A 16,168-nucleotide genomic window follows, 5' to 3' on the forward strand; every position below is an offset into this window, starting at 1 on the left:
CATACCAAATCCGCAACAAGGAGACAGGCAAGGTTCTTACCCCAGTCCTCAACAACTTGGGACACTTGAACCTTACCCTTCGGAATTACGGTACAATTTCCATGGGAAGGCTTGTCGGTATGCAATGGGTTCCAAATCCAGACAAGAAGACGAGGGTCAGACACATTGACGGTGACAAGCTCAACAACCGTAAGGAGAACCTCGAGTGGTTCTAAGAGTAAAAAAATTTTATTTTAGGGGGAAACCCCAAGTAAATTTAGGTGTTTAGTTGCGTAAGCGGCTTAAATTAAGGATAATTTGGACAAGTAGTTCCTGACCCCTGAATTGGACTCTTTCGTCATCCCAGTTGCGTAGGAGGTCGTCCCAGAGGAGTTGGTAGAATTGCCAATCCAAGGACGATTTGTCCTCCCAGGCATTGAGGATGTACTGCTCGTAGAGTCTCATGACCTCTGCCTTGCACCAGACACCCTCTCCCTTGGAACGTAAGGCTTCTTCGAAGTGCTCGAATGCGATTGGCTGCGTGACCATCTGAAATGACACTTTTTGTCCGTTTGGTCAATGTTCGTGTCTCGTGCCATAGTCGACGAAAATACAAACAAACAGGTTATATATGAGTTTGAGACCAAGAATGGTGTAACTCGACCTGTCCGATTCAAATTCGAATAAAAATTTTTTACTTCATGCAATGTTTTATTTCTGTGCCGTCTTCAAGTATGCCCCAGTACTTACGCTTGGAGAGGACATGAACTTCGGTGAAAATTTTGTCCAATTTGAATTGACCCATCTTTTCACCGACCATTCCCATTTCAATGAGTTTGTTGTATCCTTCTTCGTTCGTCATGAGTGCGTCAATGTTCTCATAGTAAACCACAACTTTCGATTTGACTTCGGAGAAGAATTTGTTGTAGTTGTCAAGGACTGCCTTTGCGAACTGAGGGTAAGACCAATGTTCGACAATAGGTTTTAATGTGGTTACTAAGCCACTTTGACCTTGAGTGAATTCGTACTTCAAAACAAAAGGGGAAAACCTTTCAACAAAGTTGTCGACCTTCTCATAGTGTTTACTCTTCATCTCTTGAGGTTTCTTAATGGAATATCCCCATGTCGAATTCATAAGCAATTTGAGTGTCATTGCAAGTTTGGGGTTTGAAGCTTTCCTAATATCATACAGTTGTTGTATGACTTTTCCAACTGTATAGTTCCTTCCTGGGAACTCACCATCTTCGTTTGGAATTCCAGTCGGGATATATTGGACGAACCTCATGTACGCAGCGTTAAGGTCGACATAGTATATCTTTTCATCTGAGTCGAACTTGTCGCAACCAATGGGTCCAGTTCGTGGAAATTCAAGTGAGTCTCTTATCTTCTGAGAAACTTCTCCTGTTATCTCATAAACATCGTCGAAGCAACCTGTTTCATATAAAACCTTCTGACCTAACTCCGATGCTCTCCAATACAATTTGACGTCAATTGGATGTCTCAATGGAAGTTTGTTTATAGCATCTTGAAGTTCTTGCAACCTCATTGGAAGTTCTTCTGGTTCAGGTTGGTATCCGAACAATCCAACTCCTTTTGGAACAGTGTACTTCTTTTGTGCTATAACTTTGTCTGGAACAACTTTTGGTCTTGCAACAATGAAAAGTTTGTTTCATCTTTTGGTACAAAAGTTTCTGTCAGCTTGTCATCTGGAATTGGTTCCAACAAACCTTTCTCGAAAAGAATGTTAACAGCTCTGACAATGTTGCACTTGCCTTTTCCGAACAATGGGTTTGTAAGACTTTCGTTCAACATGAAGTGGTTGTGGACAATTACAATCTTCAACCATGGTAAGTCTTTGTCAACAACATAGTCGTCATGTGAAGAACCTTTCTGTAGTCGGTATGTTGACTCGGATATTGACATTTGCCAACGGTGCAATTTTTGCCAATTGACCTCTGAGAATGTACCTTGTCTTCACACATGACTCAAGATACTTCATCTTCTCATCTGTAACAAGACCAGAGTTCCTGAGACATGTAAGAATACAAGGTTCATTGACAATTGTTTCAATTGAATTGTAAATTCCATACCTTGTCAAGTCAATGTCAGACTTATTTATGAACGGGAAGTATCCAGCATGTTGTCTGACTGCTTGAGGGTTAGGTTGGTACCATTCGAACTTGACACTTGCAATTCCTTCAATTGCATTCAAAATGTCTGAGTCGGAGTCAACCATTTGTTCTCTCTTTGTAGTCTTGAAAGCGTCAAGAAGTTGTGCGGCTGTTGTGACATTGCCATGTGCATAGTAAATGTGACCATCCAAATCTGTTACGGTTAGTCTGAGATTGTATCCTTTCTTATTTCCGTCTTGAATTGCAGCAAGTACACCCATGAAGCCTTCTTTGTTCTTTCCTTCGTCAAAGTTTACTGTAAAGGTTCGACCAGATGTAATTTGACTTCTAACTTCACGATACTTCTCATATGCATATCTTGTTCTTTCCATGGGAGCATGTTTGTCTTCACCCTTCCCTTTTTTCCTTCTCAAAGGATGCAATTGTTCGTCATGTTTCCAGTAGAATCTGGCAAAGCCGTCGTGTCCTTCAACTTGAGGCTCAGAAACATCGAAAGGCATGTCCATAAGACGTTCTTCTTCTAACCTCTCTAACCTGTTTGGATAATTTGCGCGTGCTGTTTCCAAGTCCATTTCATAGGTCAGACCAGCCAGTTTGTCATAGACTTTTATGGGTCTTCCCTTCCTATATTTAAACTTCTTTGAAACTTTCCAACCATATCTTTCTAACTCTGCTTTTATTCTAGCAGACCTTCTATCCATTCTATACGGGGGCATTTTTATAAAAATAAAAAAATGTTTTTTTTTTCTTTACTTTACATAACCGCCTGCTGCCATAAGTCTTTGACGCCAACCCATACCAGCTAATGAAGGTTGACTTGGTTTAGTTTGGAAACTAACCTTTGGTTTTGGTTTATCTTCAGTTTTTGGCTCACCTTCTTCTATTGGTTTTTCGTCACTTTTCGGTTCCTCTGACTTTACCTCACTTGCAGGTATGGTTGTGTCGTTAATATCTTCATAAATATCATATGCCATTTGTTTTTGTTTTCCTTTCAACTTTTTGTGTTTGTTGTAAAGTTTAGAATATTTTCGACTCTAAGTCAATGAGATGTTCTATAATGAACTGTTGGTCAGTGAAGTAAACTTTTCCATCTGTTGTCTCGAAAGCTCCTTCAGACTTCAATATTTTATTTGTGAGAGTCTGTTTCTTTTTTGAGATACTAGCCGTTCCATTTCTATGAAAAGTGACTTTGTAGTTAGGGTTTGTATTTCCAGACCTGGCACTTTCTATTATTGAATTTTTCTCTTCATCTGTAAGTTCTTTGACAGGTTTTGACAATGGTTCTGAACTTTTTGTTTGTGGTGTCAAATCTACCGTTTCAACTTCTTCGGTCATTTCATCTCAGTAAAAATTTTAGTTTGGTTTGTTTTCAACTGGTTGTTTAGGTTTTTTAAGTCGGTCTAAAACTTCCTGAGGTATAGGAAGAACTTGACAAACACGTGGTTGTGTAACTGCTGGAAGTCGACAAATCCATCTTGAACCCATTTGTCTCAATGCTGTATTGTTCATTTCATCTCAGTAAAAAAATTTACATTCCCCACGTTTGAGGCGGTTGCGGTTGGTTGTTGTTTACCCACTGTTGTGCATGGTTATATCCTCTGTTAAAGAATCTTTCACCTTGGTCCATATAGTGCCCTGCTTGGTTATAGTAGTCATTTGCTTTGTTTATAGTAGTTTCCTGCTTGTCTTCCTACATTGTCCATCCATCCTTGAACTTTTCCTCTTGTTTCAGGATTTGGAATAAGATTTGCTGCATCTCGTGCTACCTCCCAACCTTTCTGTACAGTTTGTATAATAGGCTGTGCTTTCTCTTTCAGTATACCTAATGTACTCAAAATCTTCCCTTCCAATTCCAAATGCACCTCTGGCTATTGTTCCCACTGCGGGCAAAAATCTGGATGCAACTCCTGCTAATGCGCCAAATAAACCCATTTCTTTAGGGTTAAAAAATGACGAATCCAAACAAGGACCCCTATGTTTCTAAAGCGACAAAGAAAGCACTCATGATAAAAATCTTTAGTTCAACACCAAATGCTTGGTTTATGGATATCTTGGAAAACATTCCGAGGTATAGAGAAGATGGACCACCATACTGGCTAATATTTGTCGGTCAAAACACAAGATACTGTGAAGCCATACCATTATGGTCCAAAATATTTAGATGTGAAAACTGCTTTGACAATATTCGTTGACAAATACCATCCAACAAAACTGACATCTGACTGTGAAAGTTCTTTCAAATCAGACGATATTAAAAACTATCTGCGTTCAAAAAATGTAAACCAATATTTCATTGTCGACCAAAACCATTCTGCTCTTGGTGTCATTGACAGTTGTATAAAAATCTTAAGAGACTTAAACCAACCACAAGGTGGTGAGGTAGATGAAATGTCATATGACGACAAATATAGACACTTCTCCATGGCAAAGATGAGACAAGTTTTAAATATTTACAATAGCCGTAAACAAAAAGGTTTGGGAAACCACTCCCCCGAAGAAATGAAAAACAACCCTGACTTAGAGAAAGACTATATATTTAATAGTTTAGTCAAAAGAGACAAACAAGAAAGAATGCCAGGCTTCAAACTTAAGAAAGGTGACAAAGTAAAAATAGAAATACCTAAACGCGACCCATATGAAAATACTATTGACTATGACAACAATGGGAACTCGACAGGTACTCACATTCGTGTTCGTAAAAATAGAAGAAAGTATACAAGAGAATATTATGAAGTTTTAGGCAAACATGGCAAAATGTACAGACTGCAAGCAGAAGATAAAACTACTATTGTCAGACCTCGTTTCAAACTTGTCAAAGTTCAAGGTGGTATACTTTCAAAGACAGTTCCTAACAAATATAAGACAACTCCTGACGAATATGCTAAAGAAGTTGAAAATGACGACTAAGCAATTCTATACCATGCGTAAACTGTCATGTAAGGTGGCATGTAGTCTTTACTTTGTCCCGTTGTTTGCGTATCCTGAAACGATGTGTATGGTTTCCTCTCCCTGAGTGTCATCCAGTAACAATTTATAGCAAACTTAACGTCGTCTTTAACATCATATCCTTTACCTTTTGTCATTCCTGACCAATCCCAATATCTATGCTTATGCCAACCTGCTTCAGATGTACTTAAATTTATGTAGTGACTGTGCGCAGGTAAATTTTCACCTGAAATCGTTTTACTTCCACCTGTTTCCTTTGAAGAGTTTGCACAATACAAAAACCTGTCGACTATTTGTTCCCATGCACCAACACCAAACATTACTTGAGGACCTCTTGCTTCCATAGATGTATAAATAGAACCTACTGGGTTCATTAAATCAAACATATGAGATATTATAGGATTGTCTCTTTTGAACTTAAAATATAGTGCAACTATTTCAGGTTTCTTCTGGTTTGTGTCAGAATATTTTTTATAATATAATCTTATGTTTTCAGGGTAGGTAAAGTCTTGACTATAATATTTATTTCTGTCATCTTCATAATAGTATACTATTCTCGTTTTTTCTATTGCATTATATCTTTTATATCTATAAAAATCTAAATATAATGTTAGCTTTTGTTCATCTACATGTGGTGTTCTAACGTCATCTCCATAGTCATAATAATATGGTGCTGGAGCTGGGTCAGGCAATGTCATATCTGCCATTTCATAAACTCTTAAATATTTCTTTTGTTCGTCTCCATATAAGTTTAAGTAGCAGTTGTTGTCTAATGGAACTTTAACTTGTGTACCATCGTTCTTTTATAGCTTACATACATTTCATTGTTATTTTTCGGAATGAGTTTATACCGTGTACCATTTTCTAAGGACTGTACCAACTGCCATCTAAAATATTTGTTTTCTTCATTGACAGAAAAGTCACCAACAATAGTCTCAATATTTTTTGTTCCAACTAAACTTTGGTATATTTCATTGACATATGTTTTATCTGCTTTATTTTCAAGGCTAACGTTTAAGTCTGTTATTTCAGAAGATGTATGTGTATGTCCAACGTCACTTTTCCTGTTTAAGGTTTCTTGTAAGTTTGTAATATTTGCAATGGTATGTGTATGTCCAACGTCACTTTTCCTGTTTAAGGTTTCTTGTAAGTTTGTAATATTTGCAATGGTATGTGTATGTCCAACGTCACTTTTCCTGTTTAAGGTTTCTTGTAAGTTTGTAATATTTGCAATGGTATGTGTATGAGTCTTTTTAGAATATTCTTTGTCAGCTCTTGTCACTTCACTTGACATTTTATTGTCAACATATGTTTTGTCCGCTAGTTCAGGATGAGTATGTTCTTTTTGTTGCATATGTTGCATCTGCTCTGTCATGTTCTTCTTGAACTTTTTCAATGACATACTCTTTGTCAGCTTTGTTGTCAACATCTGCTTTCGTTGCATATGTTGCATCTGCTCTGTCATGTTCTTCTTGAACTTTTTCAATGACATACTCTTTGTCAGCTTTGTTGTCAACATCTGCTTTCAAAAGAAGTTCTTTTATAGGTTTCTCGTTTAAAGTTCCTTTGTTGGATTTATACAAACAGTATGGTTCTTACTGTCTTGAAACAGAAACTCATCTGTCATTGGGTTTATCGTCAGTTTTAAGTTTCCTTCTTTCAATGACTCAGATATCTTAGAATAGTTTGAAAGTTTGTTGTGTTCTTATTTAGAGCTTGCAAAATGAGTTGTCGGTTGTGTTTTATTTCTCTCATAGACGCTGTTTCTTTCGACATTTTTATTCTAGATAAAATATGCTTTCAATAGAAAAAGAAAATTCAAGAGTTGCTACAACTAAACCATTAGATGAACTTTTTACTAACGTAGGTCAAAAGTTTGAGACAGAGACGCGTAAAGCATGAAGGCTATCGTTTTGACTACCCATTGAGATGGTTAAGAGACCCATCCGTCACAAAAGCTATTGGCTTTCGTAGAATGAAGTTTGTGTCTGTAGAAGATAAAAAGTTTTCCATTTATTGTAAGGTTTCATATAGATTATATATCTGAAGGGAAACGAAAAATGTGGGAAGAAATTGAGCTAATACAAGTTGACCTTTCATCTTCTCTACAGACTGCGTTAAAAAAATATAGAAGATAAAATAAATTCATGTTATGCAAAATATGCTGATGAATATGCAAATACGAGAGCACACTTTATGTGAGAATTGTATATGACAAACAAAATTCACAAGTGTCATTTCAAATCTACGGAAGACAATCCAAAGAAAGACGAACAAATATATACAGAATTCACTGCAATGTCATGGTATTATTTGCAAAGAATGTTAATCAGAAAGTCGAACTTCCTTTAGCAAATATTTACAGTCGATATGCAAGAGATGAACCATATTTATTTAAAGATGTTTTCGACCCAGCTGCTATTATTGTTCATGCTTCATTTTCTGGCGCCCAAAACTCTTTCTTATGCTTGGCAAATGACTTTTACGAAAAACCTACAAAGTTATACGAACCACAAGTGGAAGTATTTCAGACTTTCAAGTATGGTTTACTACAGATGGAAGAAAAAGAATAATTCCATTATACCATGCGTTTTACTTAGAACTTAGTTTCATATACAACTACTATCGAACGGTAAAAATATATATTTTTTAATAACGGTTGAGGTGTTGGATTTGGTTGCCAACTAGACTGTGGTGCAGGTTCAGGCTGTTGTATAACAGGAGCTTGTTCTTCTGGTTCAGGGTCTTTAGGTATAATACCAACAAACTGACCTACTCTTTTACCAATATTTTTGACTCCGTTCCAAATTCCTCTTCCGACAGATTTTATTCCATTCCATATACCTCTTCCAACATTTCGAAAGAAGTTTCCTATTCTTCCAAAGAAACCCATTTTACTATATGCAAAAATCTAATGTCCGCCTAGTCTCTTACGTTTCCTGTTGAGTTCCATTGCATTCTTTAACTGGAGCTCATACATTCTATTTCTCCTCTGGTAGAAAACATACTCTGGGTCAACTCCTGTGTTCGCGTCATCTGCATAGAGTTGTTTATATCCCACTTCAGGGTTTGTATAAAACTCTTTCCATCTCATATTTGCATACCATGGTGGCAAACCTAACGCAGCGTCATTTGACATGGCAGTTTGCATTTGTACATCTGTTGGCACTTGACCATAGTTTGCCATTGCAGTTTGTATTCTAACTTCATTTGGAATATTCTCTGGGTTTGGTTGTCCAGGTTGCTGTGCATTCGCTAAGTTCTGTGCGTCCATTTAATATTAGATAAAAATATCTCTTACGAGTACATATACTGGACATTTGCAGCATTGGTTCATCTTCATATTCTCTATATCTTTCTGCCACGTCAAATAAGTAAATGACACAATGGAAAAAACCTAAAACAAGTAGTCCTATTTCAAACCACATTTACTTACCAATAAAATTTCTTTGTTATGACACTTTCTCCAGTTTATAGGACCTCTCTCATATTCTATCTTATCGTATCTAACTCATAGTCATGTATGTCCTCTAACCATCTCATGACACTTTCCAAACCACTTTTATCGGATGTAAAGTAAAAGCATGGATGGTTATGTAAAACGTCTAAAGTTTCTAAAGAGTCTCTCAAAGTCCAGTCTACTTGGTATTGAAAATCCCATGTGTTATAGAACGGCGGGTCCACTATAAAGAAAACATTTTCCTTGTCTTTATATTTTTCATACAAATCTGTCCAATGACATCTCACAAACTCTATACCCTCAATATATTTTTCTATGTCCTCTTTGAAAACATTTGTATAGTTAAGATATAAAACTTTTGACATAAGTGTTTCAATGTCATGAACTCTTATAGCACCACTATATAATAGTCTAGCAGATATACTATCCCAGTCTATATATTCTGCTTTTTTCAAAACCTCTCTGACAGTATTTTCTTATCTAATGGTATACGTTCCATCTTACCTATAGGTATCTTTTCTTTTAACGCTTTCAATATATTGTTTGTGTCTGGAATATGTTTGAGACGGTCCATATAGTTGTCGAAGTCATTGCATATAATCTTTGAGTCAGGAAATATTGTATGGCACAAATGAGATATATAGAAACTTCCACCGAACAAGTCTACAAATGTTAGACCATTCGGTAGTTTCTTAAGTTCTCTCAATAGAATATCTTTACATCTACTCTTATTTCCAAAGAAGGGTAACGGTGGTTTTGTAAAATTCATTTATATATAATAATAAAAATGTTTTTACCCGAAAAGTGACAGAAAAGTGACAAAACATGAAAACATATATAATTTGTGAAAAGCTCCTGGAAGCCCTCCGAATAAAAACTTCATTTATACTAACCATCTTCAGGGCTAGAAGGCACGAAGTGCCTGGAAGCCCCACTACCTTTTTTTTTTTTTTTTTTTTTTTTTTTTTCGGGATCCTGTTATTTCCGAAATCGACAAAAAATTTGGAAATTTAATTTCCGAAATCGAAATTATATTAATGTTTTTAATATTCTTATATCAAAAGGATTAAAGTTCATTAAGAGAAAAACAATTCTTCTTCTTCAATCTATTGGCGCATTTATTTCTACACGCCAATAACGAAGGGAAAATTATAAGACACCATGGTGTCTTCAAAACGCTAATTTTTGATATTTTTAACAACCCTACTGAGGATTTTGGAAAAAAGTTTTTACATGAACATGTGTATATTATATGAAGTATATTGATAAGGTAAAAATCAAATTTTATTGCATATTCATCGAGAAAATAAACTAACGAATCCCTCAAAATTGAGAGGGTAATCCTCCTCCTCTCAAATAAACGTACATACAGGTGCACCCTTAAATATGACACTTTTATTTTTTTTAAAAAATTAAATTATTATTATAATATCAAGGTTCGATCCGGATTCGTCTAAAATTTTTTATTTCCAAAAAGAAATTTATATCTTACTAAATTAAAATGTTGCTTCCAAAGTGGCATCCCTAATTTAAATATGCAATCATCATTCGTTTAAATTCAAATGAAATCATTTAACATGTCATTCTATAATTTGATAATTTTTGATTCTAAATCTAATCGATAATTAAAAGCTCAATACCTTATATAATTTGCCTTCAGATTTTAATCTTTTCTTCTCATTGCATAATTTAGTTTAAAAAAATGTGGAATTAATTCATGTTTTATGAAGCTAGCCTGCTTGGGATATTCAGCTGTATCATAAGGAAATGCAAGATGAGTCTCCTGTTTTCCAGTCAATAACACAAATATCGTCAAAGCAGTTGCAGTTGAATTGGACAGTCAAGCAGATCGGAGAAGGAAAGGCAGAATTGACAACAATCCAGCAGATATGGTCATTCTCTGGAACAACAATCGATATGACGACATCTGTTCACTGGACACAACACGACAAACTGCTCAAATACGTGATTCCAACAACAATTCGTTCTAGGAAAGCGAAATTCGGTCTCCAGTTCGGATACATCGAACGAGAAACACACAAGAATACGATGAGAGATTTCGCAAGATTCGAAGCAAGCGGCCGATGTTCACCACGATATCAGATTCGAATCTTTTGTTTTTAGATAAATAAAAATTTACTCTAAATTCTCTAAGAGCATAGGAAAATAAGTGTTAAAAACTCAAAATACAATGAATTATATAATGAACTAATACAGGAATATTTGACATTCATCTGTATCGAATAATGTTTGACTGCACTCCAAAGACTTACTCGATTGACTTTGATTGACTCATGTGCTGGTAATCCTCCATTATAAAATTCTGATGGAGTTTTGCAATACATTCCAATACTTAACCACCAATAATTTATGCCGGGATTCCCATCAAGATAAGTGGCAACTGCGTTAACATTTATATCTGGGAACTGTGTTCGAACAAGACCTCCCCATCTACTCATTGGTGCTTCAGTGATGAAAGCTTCAAATCAGGTATCTTTGGTTTGTCCTGAAACTTCGATTTCTTCGGTAGGAGAGTTTTTCTGTTTCCATGAATTGATAAGCTTTAAGCTGGGATATTCGAGAATATAATATCGAAAGTTGTCATTCATTATGTATTTAGAATTATTAAGATCATACAAAATGGAAAATTTGTTCAACTTAGTTGAATTTTTAGCTTCATCAATAGAGTTAAAATATCTTGAAGATGTTGTAAAGTTGTGTTCAAAAACAAGTTGGTATATTTTAAAATCAAGTGACGAATAAATATCGCCACCTAAATATTGTCGTTCGAGAATCATTCATTAAATTAGACTAATAATTATTGGGATCGAATGAATTGTTTGTTTTTGTTTTTGTTGGTTTGTAAAAGGGCTTTAAACTGTATTGCTTACTGATGGTTTTCACAGGAAAAAACAACAAAAACTGACAGAAATATGACACATCGATAAAAAGGTTACGATAATTTCATTATGTTATATAAGATTTCATTTCAAATCGATATATTTTTCTGACAATATAATCATTTTTTACATGTCAAAATAATTTGGGGATCATTCAAATTTTTTTATCCTGGGATGAATCCAATTGTAAAAGGCTCAACACCTTATACAATTGGTGTACAGAACAATAAAACCCCTCTTCCCATGTCATTTAATCTTTCCTGCTGCTGCTGGCTTAATCCAGTTGGGATTTTCGCCTCAAATCATTTCAATATTCGGCGTTTAGCAGCTGCAGGAACTGTTGATGGACAAATACTTATTCTCGATGTAAAAGAGACTTTGATACAATATGTTTCATTGATGTGCGGCCATACAGCTCGCGTTTCTGATATCATTCAACAAGATTTAAATACATTTTTGTCAGTTTCGATTGATGGAACGATCTGCATGTGGTCCATAGCAGACGCTATATGCCTATTTTCAAATCAGTTCACAACGCAATATTCGAATTATAAACTTGCAACGTCATATGGTCTCCCAAATCTAGTATACATATGGTCAAACTTCGGACAAGTATACCTTGTTGATGTGCATACAGGAAATATAGTTAAAAATTATAATTTTCCTGGTTTATTATCTTTTTCGCCTTCATCAACAATAAACAAGCTCATCGTATCGAATATCCTATCATTTAACTTATACACAGTTGGAGAATTGGGAATTACATGCGACAATCAAAATCGAACGTTTTTTGATTTAAATGACGTGAAAATTTGTACTCCTTTCGGTATCGTCAGGTTTTGTGAGAGGAGAATCATATTCATTGATGTTGTTGGTATCAGAACCCTCGGATCCATGCTTCTTCACAACATTTCTGATGAAGATCAAATTATTGATGCAAAATGGTACGCTCCTGATCAAATTTTTGTTGCATTTCGCAGTGGTATATTGTATGAATTCAAACTAGACGCAGAAGCTAAAGTAAAAGCCCATAAAATCGCAGAATCAAAAATTATGATCAATTTTGCTTCGAGAAACAGCAACAGCGAAGTAATATTCATCAACAACAACATGAACCTAGTATATATAGCAGAAGGCAAAGGCGAAATCGAATTAGTTCGAAATCATAATTCAAAAATTTTTGAAGTTCCAGATATAAAACAGCCGAATATCGTAAGGATAACAGAAAAGAATACGTTTAAACTACTCAATTGGACAACTCCTTCTGTTACTTCACCTGGATATTCAATTGATTCCAAAATTACAGCGATAAAGTGCCGAAATATTACATCCCATGGCCTCCAACTGATTGTTGGTGCTGAAGATGGCACAGTCCGCTTCTTTTGGAAGGAGAAACAAAGCGCTTCCCAGAAAATTTTGGCATTAAATTCTCCGGTCGTAGAATTTATTGAGCTTTCCTTGGCTAACGCTGGCAAATTTATATTGTTTGCCATCGGAAAGGACGGAAGCTTGGCTGTTTTCTATTTATTCGACTTAATCGAAACTTTTATAACGATAGGTTTCCCAATCGTTGCAATTTACGCAATGAGAATGCAAGAATTAATTATAGTTAGAAGATTAGATAACACTCTTTACGTTTACAGCCTAAACGAACCAGATCCAATCGAATTATTGACAAGTTTACCAAAAGATGCAGAACAAATCTACCCTGTTAAGCCATCCACCAATAGTACAATACCTCCATCAACTCAGCTTATCAATTTCGGCAAGAGTTCTTATTATTATTCAACTTTGACTTTGAATAATCTCCAGAACGAATTGATGAAACCCGAAAATGCAGAGCATAGGAAGTTGTATTCATCGATGTTAGCGATATACTTCCATTTGCTTCAGCCTGTTTCGAAATCAAAATCTTTTGGTTTAATTAGAGACAGTATTTCAACAGATTTCACTCAATTTGCTGCGGATCAGATCAAGGATCCTGATGTAGATACATCAGATTTCTCTTTCTGCTTGATAGGAACCAACAAAATTCCAACATTTTTCTATCCTCTGTATACTATATCAGGAATGGCCATTTACGATGTATCCCCTTATCAAGCGGCCTTGCATTTCGTCGCTAGTAACATCATTGGCCAGATACTTTCATTGGATTGTTCACTTCGAATTCTTGAAGTCACTTTTGTACAGTCAATGGTCCATTTTCTTGAATCGGATGACCAGAAAATCCGTCAGATTGCGTCCCTTTCATGCGCCAGATCCGCCAGTTGCTTGCATTTGGAACATGCACTTCCTATTGCAAAATTGTTCGGAGATTTGAAGTCGATCGATAGTCTTTCGCCAACAGAGATGCTTTTACTCTGCATCCTTTGCATCGCGGAGGACTCTTTCGTCAACAAAATCCATCATCGAAAATTATTTGACTTCCTTTTAAGAGTTTCAGTCAACGATGATGACATTGCCAACTTGGCTTTGATTTTATTGATCGATGGATACACAACTTGGTCTTATATCCTTGGAAACCACTTATTATTAATGAATAACATTGTTGCAAGGATGCTGAAGTTCATTAGACCCGAACACGTGCAGAGAACATTCGCAATTGCAGCTGGTAGCGATATCGGAACGTTTTTCAAAGTTTTTGAAACTTTTATCAAATCTGAAGAAACAGATTTGGCTCCAGAAGTATTAGTAACGCGTTTATTCTCCCTAACAACATTAGTTTCCTTTGCGAACAAGCACGCGGTAGGTGCATTGGGCTCATATTACATTGCGACTGTCGGAAATGACTATCCAAGGCTGGCAAACATCGCAATCGAAGAACTAAAGAAACACGCAAAAAGATTAGAGTCAGTGGATGTAAAGGGAAATCTAATTTTGATAGGTTTACAAGATGGTTGTGTGTCACTTTTCAAACATTGTAATTTAATTTTTTCTGAGAAATTTTTTGAAACTCCTGTTTGCATTGTTTCTATCGGGCCTGATGGAAGTGCTGCAGCTGCTGCATCGAGGGATGATCAAAACGCTGTTATTTTCACTACGAAAAGAAATGGATTTATGTCGAAGAAACCGAAAGTAATTGCAAAAGTTCCCACTGGATTCCATCCTGTCTGGAAATCTCCAACAGAATGTACTTTCCAATAATTTCGTTTTATGTAAAAGATAAATTGTTTGTTTTTGTAATTTTTACTTGTTTTATTTTCGAAAATGAATTTCTTTTTCTAACTGAACAAATTTCAAAAAATAATAAATCAGACATGATGATAATTTTCACAAAACTGAAAGTGCGATGGTTATTTAAGGATGTACTTACCACTTTCTAACATGCTCTTCCAAAATTAATATTTCTTTATCATAATAATAAAAGCGCATAATTTGTTCAATAAAGTCGTAAGTAATGCATTCAAAACGGGTAGAAAAAATTAAGTGTATAAAAACAATGTGTAAATGTGTGAGCAAAAATTCTAATGCTTGTCATGCTAATCTAATGAGACTTTCATAGGCCAGCTTTGCCTTATTGATCAGCCTATAAGATTTCGAGGCATGTTTATATTAAATTTACTTGGAATGAAATAATGCTATTCAATGAAATGGGAAAATTTATTGTTTGTATTTAGTATTACGTTATACTATTGCTTAAAAGGATGCTAGTGAAAAAGGATTAAATAAATAAGCTTAATAAAGAAATAATATGATTTAAAAATAATTTGCAAATTTTTGTATTTATCATTGATTGTCCATAAATTATTTTAATATCAGCTGCGTAGAGTCAAGATTAATACCTTTCTGAACAATAACATATATACATAATTGCAGAGCTCAAAATTTATTATAAATATGAAAATAATTTTATGAAAAGATAAGTTTTATTGTAATTGTAATCTTTTCATTATTTGGCATCTATAGATATTAGATGATCTCTAACATTAGGTTTTGCAAGTGTGAGGTGCAATTTATCCATTTTTATCCTTTGCATATTTGTTTGCCCCAAATGAGATAAGATATTCAACAACTTCAAGTTGACCTTTTTCTGATGCCCAAATGAGTGGATTATACCTATCATTATTCTTTGCTTCTTTATCAGCTCCAATAGAGATAAGAAATTGAATAACTTCAAGATAGCCATTAAATGAAGCAAAACTAAGTGGAATATGTCCATAACCAGTCTTTGCTTCTTTTTTTTAGCTCCAATTGAGACAAGATATTTAGCAACATCAAGATGATCATATGGTGATGATTGTATTAGAGGAGTCCATCCATTCTGAATGGATTTTAATTCTTTCTTGTGAATCATGTTTTTCTTTCTCATTTTGATTTCAAACACCAATAATGCCATCAAATACATCAAATTTCATGCAATTTTTAGATAGATTCAAGAAGTGAAACGACATCTTGCATGTTTTGGATATTGCCATTTGCGTTTCAGGCGATTTGAAATTTTTATTATTATTATTATTATTTTATTTTATTTTATTTTGAGATGAAAGAGCATCAAAGAAATTGGAGATATATTTAAAATAATCAGAGTTGACCATTATTAAAAATCAAATCCATTAATAAAGTATAGCAACAATTGTATATGCGAAAATATAAAATACAATTATTTTTGACTACTATACCTGACTGATTTTTAAATACACAAATATTGCATGCATTGAATGTGAAATAATTGCTTTTGCAGGTTTTTTGAACTTGTAGAAATGTAAGTGCAACCTTAAACAAAATATTTTAAAATTCAAATTTTTTAGTGT

General features: G+C 34.8%; 6 protein-coding genes and 4 pseudogenes across 10 annotated transcripts, besides 2 other annotated features; 3 read left to right on the plus strand and 7 right to left on the minus strand.

Moving 5' to 3' along the window:
* Nucleotides 1-9,485: part of a mobile genetic element that runs on past the window's edge.
* Nucleotides 265-528, minus strand: TVAGG3_0447830 (uncharacterized protein; the record flags this gene model as incomplete). Its single annotated transcript, XM_051234482.1, has 1 exon — nt 265-528. The coding sequence occupies one exon, from the start codon at nt 526-528 to the stop codon at nt 265-267; it is 264 nt and encodes an 87-aa protein (XP_051104212.1).
* On the minus strand, nt 1,790-2,812 carry TVAGG3_0447840 (annotated as a pseudogene). Its single transcript has one exon. A coding segment is annotated over exon 1 (1,023 nt).
* On the minus strand, nt 2,861-3,446 carry TVAGG3_0447850 (annotated as a pseudogene). The gene has a single exon. A coding segment is annotated over exon 1 (586 nt).
* Nucleotides 3,465-3,620, minus strand: TVAGG3_0447860 (uncharacterized protein; the record flags this gene model as incomplete). Its single annotated transcript, XM_051234483.1, has 1 exon — nt 3,465-3,620. One exon carries the CDS (start codon nt 3,618-3,620, stop codon nt 3,465-3,467), a length of 156 nt encoding a protein of 51 aa, XP_051104213.1.
* TVAGG3_0447870 (uncharacterized protein) lies at nt 4,533-5,018 on the plus strand (the record flags this gene model as incomplete). The annotated part of the gene is made up of 1 exon (XM_051234484.1): nt 4,533-5,018. One exon carries the CDS (start codon nt 4,533-4,535, stop codon nt 5,016-5,018), a length of 486 nt encoding a protein of 161 aa, XP_051104214.1.
* TVAGG3_0447880 lies at nt 5,589-6,833 on the minus strand (annotated as a pseudogene). Its single transcript has one exon. A coding segment is annotated over exon 1 (1,245 nt).
* TVAGG3_0447890 (uncharacterized protein) lies at nt 7,969-8,331 on the minus strand (the record flags this gene model as incomplete). The annotated part of the gene is made up of 1 exon (XM_001304460.1): nt 7,969-8,331. One exon carries the CDS (start codon nt 8,329-8,331, stop codon nt 7,969-7,971), a length of 363 nt encoding a protein of 120 aa, XP_001304461.1.
* On the minus strand, nt 8,470-9,286 carry TVAGG3_0447900 (annotated as a pseudogene). Its single transcript has one exon. A coding segment is annotated over exon 1 (817 nt).
* A 799-nt stretch (nt 9,486-10,284) lies between the features above and the next one.
* Nucleotides 10,285-11,099, plus strand: TVAGG3_0447910 (mannose metabolic process; the record flags this gene model as incomplete). Its single annotated transcript, XM_001304459.2, has 1 exon — nt 10,285-10,641. One exon carries the CDS (start codon nt 10,285-10,287, stop codon nt 10,639-10,641), a length of 357 nt encoding a protein of 118 aa, XP_001304460.1.
* Nucleotides 11,100-11,591: 492 nt separating this feature from the next.
* On the plus strand, nt 11,592-14,561 carry TVAGG3_0447920 (WD40 repeat-like family; the record flags this gene model as incomplete). Its single annotated transcript, XM_001304458.1, has 1 exon — nt 11,592-14,561. One exon carries the CDS (start codon nt 11,592-11,594, stop codon nt 14,559-14,561), a length of 2,970 nt encoding a protein of 989 aa, XP_001304459.1.
* Nucleotides 14,562-14,714: 153 nt separating this feature from the next.
* Nucleotides 14,715-14,747: a mobile genetic element.
* Between the last annotated feature and the right edge of the window lie 1,421 nt (nt 14,748-16,168).

Source organism: Trichomonas vaginalis, chromosome V (genome assembly GCF_026262505.1).
Source record: "Trichomonas vaginalis G3 chromosome V, whole genome shotgun sequence".
NCBI classification, from domain to species: Eukaryota; Parabasalia; order Trichomonadida; family Trichomonadidae; genus Trichomonas; species Trichomonas vaginalis.